Source organism: Pan troglodytes, chromosome 15, assembly GCF_028858775.2.
Source record: "Pan troglodytes isolate AG18354 chromosome 15, NHGRI_mPanTro3-v2.0_pri, whole genome shotgun sequence".
In the NCBI taxonomy this organism is placed as follows: Eukaryota; Metazoa; Chordata; class Mammalia; order Primates; family Hominidae; genus Pan; species Pan troglodytes.
In genome coordinates this window covers 74,321,318-74,334,029 of record NC_072413.2, presented here as the reverse complement: position 1 = coordinate 74,334,029, position 12,712 = coordinate 74,321,318, and the positions used below count along the sequence as shown (strand labels likewise).

Genomic DNA, 12,712 nt, shown 5'->3' with positions numbered 1-12,712 from the left:
GATTTTCTCTCTCTTGCCGGGATCATTTTTGGTCCCCAGGATGGAAATAATAAAACAAAGCGCCCGCGGGAAAGGCTTTCTCTGACAGGACAGGACATCCTTGCAACCACATCCCTGCACCTGTTCTGGGCTTCTGCCTCCCTTCTTGCTCCATTCCACAAAAACTCAAATATTTTCTCACCCCGGAGCAAGATCAGAGAGGAGAAAGAAAGGGAGAAAGTGCATGAGAAAGCGCCACTCTTGCCTGAAAGTGTGGATTTGTAAAAAGGGGTGCGGGAAAAAGTTAGAGGCGGGTTTATGCCCTAGAAAGAAACCCAGAAGTGTGCGGCTTTTCCCCTCCTTCGTCCCCCAAGTGCCCCCCCGAAGTCCCTTCCACTTTTACACAAGAATGTGCAGAAAAGGAACTGCGATCCCCAGGACAGAGACTGCCAGACGGGCAGAAGGACAGACAGACCGAGAAGCAGGGCACCTACTGGTTGTGGTAGCCGAGGGGGTCCGGGATGCAGAGTTCGGACACGTCCATCAGTCCCGTTTTAGCATTCCCAGTTGGTAGAGAAAGGCGGCGGGGAAATCACGCGGAAGAGCGAGTGAAGGGCACGGGCAAGGTGCGAGCCCGGGCAGGGCACAGTGAGCGCGAGAACGCAGAGTGGGAGGAGGCGGCCGCGGCGGGGGAGAGGGAGGCAGAGAGCCGTGCGCGCACAGCCCAGCGCTCCACTCATCCGCACGCTCCGGAGAGAGCGGGCAGAGGGGATGCGAAGCCGTGGAGGAGGCTGGGGCACAAGAGACTTGGAGCCCACTAACCCTACTGTAGCTTTAAGGCTGGGAGACTGATGTATAGTTTGGCTCCTATTGGCTATCTCTCAGGGGCTGGACTTAAAGTGACAGAATCAAGCTGGGGCGGGGGGAGGGGGGTGAGACAGAGAGACTTCATGGAATGAGACGCTCAGAGCGCGAGGTCCCCACCTCCTGAGCAATAGGAGTACTGGGTGTTAGAGCCCTAAGGCCTGCCTTCTCGCAGTTAAAGGGGGGGTGGGGGGGAATGTCCAACCGCCAGGTGGGTCTGGGGTAGGGGGAGATTTATTGCTTACATACCCCCCGGCCACCCCTATCCCATCTTTTAACTGGCAGGTCTAGCAAACTCACCTCTCAGCCTTTCTGGAATGGATTTGTTTTCCAAATTAAAAATGAGTCACATTTCTCCACCCACGCACCAAAGAGAAGAGGCAGCCTCAAACCCTGCGCTGTGTGCGCAAAAGTGCAAAGGGTCAGGCCAGCAGGTGAGGCACAGCAAGAAGGCAGGAGAGAAACAGATTCCCTTCCCAGCTCTCATCACCTGGGCCAGTCAGTTCTGCACCACTCTCATATGGCTAGATGCAGGGTGCGCATCTATAAAACGTTCTCTCAATGTATGAAGTGATGCTCTAGTCATTGGCAGCTCTCTGAAATGTACCCAGGACACAGACATGAGCAAATAAATTCCTGTCTGCTTAGGAAAATACAATCGTGGTGAAAATGATCAACTTACCCGCCACATCCACTCCAAGGCACAAGTACACACTTTGAAATACACACCTGAATCCCCAGCTACAAACGCACCTGCATCCCCGTCCGCTGCTCCCTCAGTGAACCCGAATATTATGGGATGCCACTGTACCAAAATGAGCTGTAAGTCATGCCCCAGCCCTGCTTCTGGGTTTTTCATCTTTTGAGATGCACCAGCCACAGGGATAATAATCAATTTGATGATTCAAATGAGTGTGGGGAGGGGGGTAGGTATAGAATTATTTAAAAGGGGGGAAAAGCCCTCAGGAGAGACCACCACCTTATTCTCCTATATTCTGCAGAAGACAATGAGCAGTAGGGGGGAAGACATAATTTTATCATCAAAATAATGTCTAAATGGAGTGTAACTGCAGGCAATGTTCAAGCACTTCAGGAATAAAGGCAGGGAGGGTTGTGAGAAACCCCAGGAGGGGCCAGCCGCCTGGGCAGGGGCTGGGAGAGTGGGCAGAAGGATCGCAGATGATTTTTGACTTGGATAAATGTGCTCGTGCAGGTTGGGAAACAGAGCTGAGATTTTTCATATGTGCTGAAGTGGAAGAACGAGTGGGATTCTCTGGGCGCAAGGCTCAGGAAGGCATCTCACAGAGAGATGGATGAAGATGTCTCCTCTGTCAGTAGCCCCCCAGCAGCCCCCGATTTTTAAAAATCACATAGGTACTTCATCAGAGACAGAAAGAGGGGTGCAGGGATGCCTCCCTTGAGCCTGGCTTCTATATGACCATCATCTCTCACCAAGACCTCAGTGACTGGTTTTTTGGCATCCTTTCTGCCCTGCTGAAATCCATTCTCCAGGCACACAGCAGCCAGGGAGCAATTTGTAAAATGCACATCCAATGTCCCGTTGTTGCAGTTAGGAAAAAGGCCCCAGTCCTTGGCCTCCAAGGAAGGCATCCTATGACAGCTTCCTGCAGGTCCATCTGCTCCTCTCCACAGCCCCTGCTGCTTTCCCTCTGGGCCCCAGTCTTTACACCTGCCACCTAGAAGGCCCCACCTTCCATATATTGCCAGAATCTTCTGTGGTTCCTTTGCTTTGGGTAGTTTATCACAGTTTGCAATTGTCTGTGTACTGGCATGAGTGATAATTCCCTCCTCCACCCTTCCCTCACTAGACTGTAAGCTCCATGGGAGTAGGGACCATGTCTGTTTTTGTTCACCAGAGAATCTCTAGCATCTAAAGTTGCCTGATACATAACAGTTGCTTGATGAAGATTTTGCTGAATGAATGGTTAACCTGTAGGAGTTTGGAGTGGGGTGCCACATCCTGCTGAGTGACAGGCCGCTGCCCAGGAAGAAGGTGAGGCACTGATGGGTTGTCTGGGGCCCCTTGGCTCCTTACTCTGTGTGGGTGCACCGTTTTTAACTGGAAACAAGACACACTTGGTAGAAATAAGCTCCTCTTCATGGCCTGAAAAGAAAGACCACGTCACAGCCCAGGGCAATGGATTCAAAGCCACTGGGAGCAAATGAGGAGAAAGTGGGGTCTGCATTGGTTAAAACACTAGGCTAATGCTTGCCTACTATTATTCTCTGCCTCTAAGGTCCAGGCATGAAGGGGACCCGGAGCCTTATCTCTGGGCACTAGCTGATTGTCCTCCAGGCGGGAATGAACTCCTAGAGAGCTAGGCCTTCTCAGCCTTCCTCTGCCTGAGCCTCCTCTCACACAGCCCTGGGGCCAAGTTCTTTCTCATTTCCTTTCTGACTCTGCAAGAGGAGAGATGAGGGCCAGCCGCCGGGACACCCTAGTGGCATGATCCAACTTGGCAGGCCCAGGATCCTCCTGTGATTCTCCAGACAAACTTGCCTGGGTCCCACACTGTGCATGGGGCCCACATTTTTCCCATTCTGCCCTCAGCCAACTCACGGAGGATGGATTCCTTCCCAAAGCCAGGGTTAGGCTCCATGCCTCTGGCTGGAGAGGCAGCAGTGTGGGACAGTAAAGGACTCTGGGATCGGGTCCTGACTCCTCCGTGTGACCTTGCCAAAGTCATCTCTTCTCCAGAAAATGGAGGTTGTACAGGGGTGGAGTGGGGTGGGCAGGGTTCTTGGCTTTCTTCAGTCCTAAAATGCAGTCAACCAATCATGATTTATTTTACTGCTCACCTAGAGGAGGGGCTGTTTGTAATCCACGCTCAGCAAGAGCTCTAAGCCACCCCTTCACTACCCTCCACCCCAGTACTAGTACCCCCAGGTAGGCAAGTCAGCCAGAAGGAAAGTGGACAAAAGCTATTAGATGCAGTAAATGTGGAGGATGTAAGATGACAGCAGCTCACGTTGTTTTTGTGACAAATGCCTTTAAATTGATATTCATTACATTCACAGCACCTTATGGCTAGGAGGGACTCAGAGAACCATTTAGAACCATCATCAGATTTGACAAAGGAAATTTGTAAATTTCTCTATGTGGTGAAGTGACCTACCCAAGGTCACACAGAGAATATCTGGCAAAGCATTCCATCTGTGGTCACTGAATTTCTACTTATTCAATTCCTAAATCTTAAAAGACAAGTTTTTCTTTTCTTTTCTTTTCTTTTCTTTCTTTTTGAGACAGGGTCCAGCTCTGTCGCCCAGGCTAGAGTGCAGTGGCATGATCTCAGCTCATTGCAACCTCTGTTTCCTGGGCTCAAGCCATCCTCTCACCTCAGCCTCCCGAGTAGGTGGGACTACAGGCACCCACCAGCACACCTGGCTAGTTTTTGTATTTTTAGTAGAGATGGAGTTTCACCATATTGCCCAGGCTGGTCTAGAACTCTTTGCCTCTTGTGATCTGCCTGCGTTGGCCTCCCAAAGTGCTGGAATTATAGGCATGAGCCACCATGACCCGCCACTCTGCTTTTCCTACTCCCTCCCTCCCTGAGTTTGAGCTCTTCCCTAAGAAAAATGATGACAAACAAGAACTGTCCAATACAACATGCTCCACACACTCTTTACCTGGTGGACAGAGGGGACACAGGCTTCTGTGTCCTCACCCTTCCCCCAGTGGTTTCCTGGGAGGGAAAAAGGAAGCACTGGTTTGTGGATGCCGATGTCATAGGCTGCTGTCCTACAGTAAGCAATGCTCCAGGTGGCAGATAATTAGGAAAAATTTTCACACACAGCCTAGCCCACTCTGTCCCCCATGCCTCTATTTCCCTGGGTACAAAAAGCACTGAGTATGTCAGAGATCTAGACAAACACAGGTTCCCACTAACCACCCACCCTTTCCCACCCCAGCCTGCCTAAGTCCTCAGGGTATGCCATCCTACTCCAAAGCCCAGATCTCAGGGGTCACTAGAGCAGTCTCGTCATGATATATGCAGGCTAACCCAGCACAGCAACTCTTGCCAGAAGTCGGGTGAAAATCTCCACTCTTAATGGAATCCAGTCTTGGTAGTATCTTCCCTCTCTTGAGGCAGCCTCCCCAGACACCAGCCATTTTTGCACAAATGAGGCAGCAGCAAGCAGTGTCTCTTAGGTCCTCAAATCCCCTCCCTGCCATATGCTCCCCTAGGACCAACAATAGGAGGATACTTCCTCCACCTTTCAAGCCAGGCAACTTAGCAGAAGCTGGTGGAGCCAGCTTGGTCCCCAGGAGAGTAGAGGACTTGACGGCTTCCTCACTAAAAGACAAGACCCAACAGGCATTTTTGGAGAATCTGCCACATGCTCTCTAAATCCAGTGAGTGTAGGAATGCTAACTGTTTGTTTATGCCATCCCTGTCCCTCACCCATCCCCATTTTCCTGAAGCCAAGCTTCCAGGTGGGAATGATACCTTCAGAAACACCCACAGTATGTAGCCACTTCTTACCACCAGCCCAGGAAGGGGAGGATGCCTCCGTGGAATGGTCTGAGTTGCAAGCCAAGCTCATTTCTCTTCCACCCCAGGGTGAGGGCTGGGGCAGCTGTGTCCAGGAAGAGCTTCCATTGCCAGTCCACAATGACTAAGGTGGGCCTGGCCTAGACAGTGAGCCTAACCTGCGCATCTCTGAGGACAGTGCTCATGGGCTCCCGGCCATGGGAAATGTCCCTGACCACACGTCTCTGCGGACCTGCTGTCTTCTTACATGCTTGAATTTGGGGGTGTGGAGTTATATCCCTGAGTGATGGTCAGCAGACTGCTAGCCCATTGGCTGGCACTGGTCCCAAGGATCATAATTAACTGATAACGCTAATACAATGTGAGTTTGTGCTCTCATAATAGTCTCCTGCTGACAGATAAATGCTGCGGAGACATGATGGCTTTTCCTGAAGCCGTAATGGGCCATTACTGGGGCAAGAAGGCTCATGTCCTATTAGCACTGCTGCCACGACACCAAGGATAAAATATGAAGGGGGCATCTTGAGTGGATAAATGCTTGGGTGCCCTCCCACCACTGGTGTCATCCATTTCGTTATCTGAAATCCCTACCAGGGGTCTTGGAATAACTTCCAGATATTTCAAAGCTCCATTAGTTTTTCTTTTTTCTGAGCCTCAAGATCCATTCTCACCACCACAGCTGATTAATATATTAAAGTTCTCTCTTTACCATAGATTCTTTCTTCCTGTAGGCCCTATACAAGATGGTAGCTGCAGTGAGCAGGCAGGTTGGAGGATGAGGAAAGTGAGATTTGTCTCTCCATAGAAACAAAAATCTTTTTTTTCCCTACCAACTACCAGGAGAATAGGAGCACATTATGACTGTAATAGCTTTATCCCTTGCCAAATTTCTAAGGCAGAAAAAGAGGAGTAGGAGAAGCACAAAGAGAAAATGAAGGAGGAGAAGGGAGATCAGGGGGAGAGAAAGAATACCATACCTGGATAGTACCTGGTAGCTAAGAGGCATTGAACAATTAGCTATTGACTGAATGAATGATCTGTCTCATTAAATATTTTCCATTACAGTGGATTGTGGAGTTTTTTCTTATAACAAAGAAACTTGACCTTATTTTTGTCCGTGTCACATATTACATTATCGTTTAGTTTCTTGTGACTTTGGCAACAATTTTTTTTTTTTCGAGACAGAGTTTCACTCTTGTCGCCCAGACTGGAGTACAATGGTGTGATCTCAGTTCACTGCAACCTCCGTCTCCCGAGTTCAAGTAATTCTCCTGCCTCAGCCTCCCAAGTAGCTGGGATTACAGGTGCCCACCACCACACCTGGCTAACTTTTGTGTTTTTTTTTTTTAGCAGGGATGGGGTTTTGCCATGTTGCCCAGGCTGGTCTCGAACTCCTGACCTCAGGTAATCCATCCTTAGCCTCCCAAAGTGCTGGGATTACAGGCGTGAGCCACCATGCCTGGCTTTGGCAACAATTTGAGCATACATAGTTGATTACAAATAGTAATGCAAGCAATTTGTTTCTAGGGTCTCATCACTGGTAGAAGAAAAAGTTCTCCTTGGCTGATGATAGTTTTAACTGCAAAAATCCCATGGTCAGCAATGGCCACAGAAAGAATAAACAGTTTCTTTGCAAACTCACAGATTATGCCTCCATTTGCATGTCTATTCTAAAAGATAACTATTTTAGAGAAACCACAAAATATGGGAAACTTTCGGAAAATTAATTCTAAAGCAGCACACACACTTGTATTGTTGTTAAGTGCAAACAAAGAAACATGTTGACAGAGCCTGTCTCCCTAGTATGAATGACAGAAAATTCAACATTGGGGACATTCAAAGGTGTTTTTATTTCCTAATGGCTCAATTAAAGTAGAACTTCATTGTACCCAATTATTTTTTGGAATAAAATGCATTTTATTTTTGTTCTAGTAAAATGTTTTGTGGAGAGAAAAAAAAACCAGCAAATGCTTCCAGGTTTTAGGAAAAATCAAACATTGAGGCCGGGCATGGTGGCTCATGCCTATAATCCCAGCATTTTGGGAGGCCGAAGCAGGTGGATCACCTGAGCTCAGGAGTTTGAGACCAGCCTGGGCAACATGGCGAGACCTTGTCTTTACAGAAAATACAAAAATTGGCCACACACTGTGGTGTGTGCCTGTAGTCCCAGCTACTCGGGAGGCTTAGCAGGAGAATTGCTTGAGCCTGGGAGGCAAAGGTTGCAGTGAGCCAAGATCATGCCACTGCACTCCAGCCTAGGTGACAGAGCTAGATCTTGTCTCAAAAAAAAAAAAAAAAAAAAAACTCAAAGAAAAGAAAAAATCAAAGATCAGTGTTTTCTAAAGTGTAGACCTATAGAAAACATGGTTAAGATGACAGCTTTTTTTTTTTTTCTTTTTTTTGAGATGTTGCCAGGCTGGAGTACAGTGGCACCATCTCAGCTCACTGCAACCTCTGACTCCCTGGTTCAAGCGATTCTCCTGCCTCAGCCTCCTGAGTAGCTGGGATTACAGGGACGCACCACCGCACCCAGCTGATTTTTGTATTTTTAGTAGAGACGGGACTTCACCATGTTGGTCAGGCTGGTCTCAAACTCCTTACCTCAGGTGATCCACCCACCTCGGCCTCCCAGAGTGCTGGGATTACAGGCGTGAGCCACCATGACCAGCCAAGATGACAGCTTTTAACTGTGTTTTTACACGAGAAAAGTGCTGGCTGACCATTACCTTCACAGATGTATACTGTAATTAAAACAGTCCCATTGGTGAACTCCCCACCACTCTGAATGATGTAATTATGAATGGGTCAGTACAATTCTACATGAAGGCTCAAGCTTCATAGCATGGCCATCCATAACATCTTTATTCTTCATAAACAAGTGGGAACACCAAGCTTCAATAGAATTCCTGACTTGGGAGGGTTTGCCTTTCCAAGAAGGACAAGACAAAGCAGGAAGGGAAACTACAGAGGAATCAGAGAGTTTAGAAAAATGGGTAAAAGGCAGTCACCGCTACAAGATTTAATATGGATAAACACCAGTAATACACTTGTCAGCAATGACCCTCAGCTGAGCCACAGACTGTAGGATCGCTGGTTGGAGAGCAGTGATGCAGAGAGACACCTGGGGTCAGAACCGATAGCACATTAAACATGGGCATCCAGCTTCATGGCATAATAAACACTGCATTGGGGTAATTCTACCAAGCCCAGCAGAGCAGGGAGCAGTAATAATTCCTCTTTACTCTCCCTTCCTGAAGCCACAGAGGGCGTTTTACACTCACCTCTGAGGCACTTGCTTTGAAAGCATACTGGGGCCGGGCTCAGTGGCTCATGCCTGTAATCCCAGCACTTTGGGAGGCTGAGGAGGGCAGATCACAAGGTCAGGAGATTGAGACGATCCTGGTTAACACGGTGAAACCCCGTCTCTACTAAAAATACAAAAAAAAAAAAAAAAAAAAAAGGAAAAATTAGCCGGGCATGGTGTCACGCACCTGCAGTCCCAGCTACTGAGGAGGCTGAAGCAGGAGAATCGCTTGAACCCAGGAGGAGGGGACTTCAGTGAGCTGAGCTAGCACCACTGCACTCCAGCCTGGGTGACAGAGCGAGACTCCGTCTCAAAAAAAAAAAAAAAAAAAAAAAGCAAACTGGAAGGGTGTTGTGGAAAGGACTTGAAGAAAGGTGGAGGGGGACAAAGGCCTTCTGCAGGGTGTCTGAGCACCACAAGGAGGAGGAGAAACATGGGACAAGGAGGGATGAGTTGTCTCTGCCCATGGAAGGGCAAACACTTAGGTGCCGACCCTGTACCACACACAGGCTGTTGGCTCGGGTTCCCTGGACTGCCTTCTTATTTTGTCTCTCTTAGTCAGCTTCCCTCTCAGGTGAAATCTCACCTCTACTCCCAGTGCCTAAGATCTGGCTTGCTGAGAAGCCAGATGATGGCACCCAGAAGTTCAGGAGGGCAGCTCCCCAAATTTCTCCTTCTTTCTCCCAGTCTGTGTACTGCTTCGTGGCGTGATTTTTTTTTTTTTTTTTTTTTTTTTTTTTTTTTGAGACAGGATCGCTCCCTGTCACCCAGGCTGGAGTGCAGTAGCACGATCATGGCTCACTGCAGCCTTGACTTCCCAGGCTCTAACGATCCTCCTGCCTCAGCCTCCTGGAGAGCTGGGACTACAGGTGTGTGCCACCACATCCAGCTAATTTTTAAAAATTTTTTGTAGAGACAGGGTCTCACTATGTTGCCCAGGGTAGTCTTGAACTCCTGTGCTCGAGTGATCCTACCACCTTGGCCTCCCAAAATACTGGGATTACAGGCATGAGCCACTACTGTGCCCAGTCAATTTTTTTTTTTTTTTCTATATAAGCCTTCCAGAAAATGCATGCAACCTGCTAAGCCTCTGAGGCTGGATGCAGTGGTGGCCAGCACAGCACACATCATCATGTCTCACTGCCTGGCATCTCCCCTCCCCTTACTTCCCTTTTGCCACCACCTCCATTCCCTGGGCTTGCAACTCCCAAATGAAGTACCAGTAACTTAATGCTCGCCCCAGGGCTCTGTTTTCTAGACGACCAGGGCTAAGTCAAACAGCCAGTCCGCAAATCGCTTAGGGTCACTGACTTTCTTTCCATTTAATTCTTGTATTATTTACGAACCCCCTCTTTGGTTAGGAAGGGGGCACACAGTGAGTACAGTGATTGATGGATGACTATCTGTAGTCAGCACCCAGTTACAGACTCACTGTTTTGCAGAGCCCCACACAGGCCCTGCCCTGCACCATCCACCCACCCACCTACTTCAACACTCTAGTTCCGGTTCAGCTGCCAGGATGTTCAGGTTAATGGTGTCACCTAAAGCCAAGCGGTAGAACCATCTGGCCCAGTATCCCTTCTCCACTGGCTTGCTCTCCTCCCACCACACCTGAGAGGCCAAGTACATATTGTGCTCTTTCTTTGCCCTGGTTTTCTCCACAAGGAGTCTGCTACTTCCCGGGGCGACCATCTCCCCTCCACGTGCACACACATCCAACAATAGCTCTAAGTTGCTTTTGTCTTCAAGCAATGGGAGGGTCAAGTGACGGTAGCTTAAAGGGTAAGAGTCTATTATATCACACAGCAAAATTTCCAGAGGCAGGTAGTTTCATTTTTTTCTTCTGCCGTCCTTAACATACTGGCTTTCACCTTCAACTTGTTCTTCCATTGTTGAAGGCCGGTTTTGGTGGGCCTGAGCATCCTACTTCCTCACCCAGCTGTGTCCAAATCCAGGAAAGAGGTGAATGTATTTGTGTGTTCGTGTTGAGGGATATGTCACTCCTTATTTCTTTAGTTTGTTTTTTTGTTTATTTCTGTGTTTTGATTTGAATTTAATGTGAAGGAAAATCTTTCACAGGAGCTTCTCTTCCCCACCCCAGTAACTTATCCTCACTTCCTATTGGCCAGAATCCAGTCACGTGTTCACCCCCAAACCAATCACTGTCGAAGGAGAAATAGTCCACCATGACTGGCTTAAAATACGATCACTCCCTGAAGGTAGGGGAGAGGCTTGCCTTTTCTGAGAACGCTGGCATTTAATAACAAGCAAATCCACTTCTGTTGTAAGCAGAGGCAGGAATGGCTCTTGAGTTGGCAACCAATAGACTGCTACACCTTGAGGTGTACCGTGTGCAGGGTGGTGGAAGGAGACCGGATGTCAGCGAGCAATAAAGGAGGCATTTTCTGTACAGAATGGAAAAGCAAGACTTACACTGACTAAAAGTCAGAGTGTTTTTAATTATCATCTTGCTCCAGCTAGTCAAAATGATGTCAATGATAAAATACTCCTCTCCAAGAAAATCTTTTGTTGGTCTAAGTTCTAAACAATTTTTGCAGTTGCTGTTGAGTCTTAATAATATATGTAAGCTTCAAATTAGCAAGTTTTTGTTACCTATTATTTAATACAAATTGCATTCCACCTGGAAGTTAAAAAGTCAGACACACACACACTACACAAATGTTTCCAGAGTAAATTCCTAATGGTTCAGAATGGTTCAAGCTCGCTTAGGCACACTTTGTGTCTCAGCCCCTGAAGTACTACATACCCCTGCGTTCAAACAATAGATTCAGTGGGGGGCTTGTTTGTTTGTTTGTTTGTTTTGGAGACAGGGTCTTGTTCTGTCACCCAGGCTAGTGTGCAGTGGCGTGAACACATCTCTCTGGAGCCTTAATCTCCTGGCCTCAAGTGATCTTCCCACCTCAGCCTCACGTGTAGCTAGGACCACAGGTGTGCACCAGCACATCCAACTACTTTTTAAAAATTTTTTTATAGAGACAAGGGTCTCACTTTGTTGCCAAGGCTGGCCTTGAACTCCTGGACTCAAGTAATCCACCTGCCTAGGCCTCCCACAGTGCTGGGATGATAGGCGTGAGCCACCATGCCAGTCTTAGCACAGTGATTCTAAAAACAAAGAACTCAAGTTACTTCACTCTGGTTATTCTGTGACCACTTGGCATTTTTATTTGCATTTAAAATTGAGAACAATGAAACAAATCCCGAACTATGAGATGTAATTCTTGGTAGGATCACATATTAGTTCATACATAACAAATTTCAATGAATTTAAATAATACCTTTAAAATAGAAATGTATTCTTCGTTCCGAACAGCTTATGGTTTGTTTTTAAATTAATCGACAGATCAGGAAAGTTCACGATTATTATTACTACATGATTGTTACCAAGAATAATTTTGTTGTATAGAGAAGGGCAGTTGCTCAAAATGATCCAATCTAGGTGTCACATGCTTGAGGTCCCTCCTAGCCATGTCCTGCTACCCTTCCTTTTCCCCAGTTATTCTTTGTCTCTTCCTGCCCCCTAGTTGGGTTGGTGATTCTGAGAAACAGAAAAAGGCAACTGTCCACATGTCCTTAGGGCATTTTTTTTTTTTTGAGACAGGATCTCGCTCTGTTGCCCAGGATGGAGTGCAGTGGTGTGATCTCACCTCGCTGCACCCTCTGCCTCCCAGGTTCAAGCAATTTTCCCATCTCAGCCTCCCAAGTAACTGGGATTACAGGCATGCACCACCACACCTTGCTAATTTTTGCATTTCTTTTAGTAGAGATGGGTTTTCACCATGTTGGCCAAGCTGGTCTTGAACTCCTGATCTCAGGTGATCCACCCACCTCGGCCTCCCAAAGTGCTGGGATTACAGGCGTGAGCCACTGCACCTGGCCCCTTAGGACATTTTTAAGAGAATGCATCCCCAAACAGATCAGTAGTAACCATCACCAAACCCCTGAAAGTGTCCAGAAGCCCCCTCAGCATCCTCATCATTTGCCCATCTACTCTACCTTTCTCTAATCAAATCATGCTGCCTTTTATCAAATA

At 47.7% G+C, this 12,712-nt stretch overlaps 1 protein-coding gene across 4 annotated transcripts in view; it reads right to left on the bottom strand.

The window, feature by feature from the left end:
• Positions 1–12,712, bottom strand: part of ESRRB (estrogen related receptor beta) — a 190,088-nt gene that overhangs the window by 124,179 nt on the left and 53,197 nt on the right. For 2 of the 4 annotated variants that reach the window (XM_024348812.3, XM_054666159.2), the window contains exon 1: positions 474–616. The exons of the other annotated variants lie outside the window; for them this stretch is intronic. In XM_024348812.3, the coding sequence (XP_024204580.1) occupies positions 474–523 (50 nt within the window). In that variant the 5' untranslated portion in view covers positions 524–616. Of the gene's footprint in view, positions 1–473; positions 617–12,712 lie in introns of those variants that run through there. 4 annotated transcript variants of the gene reach the window in all.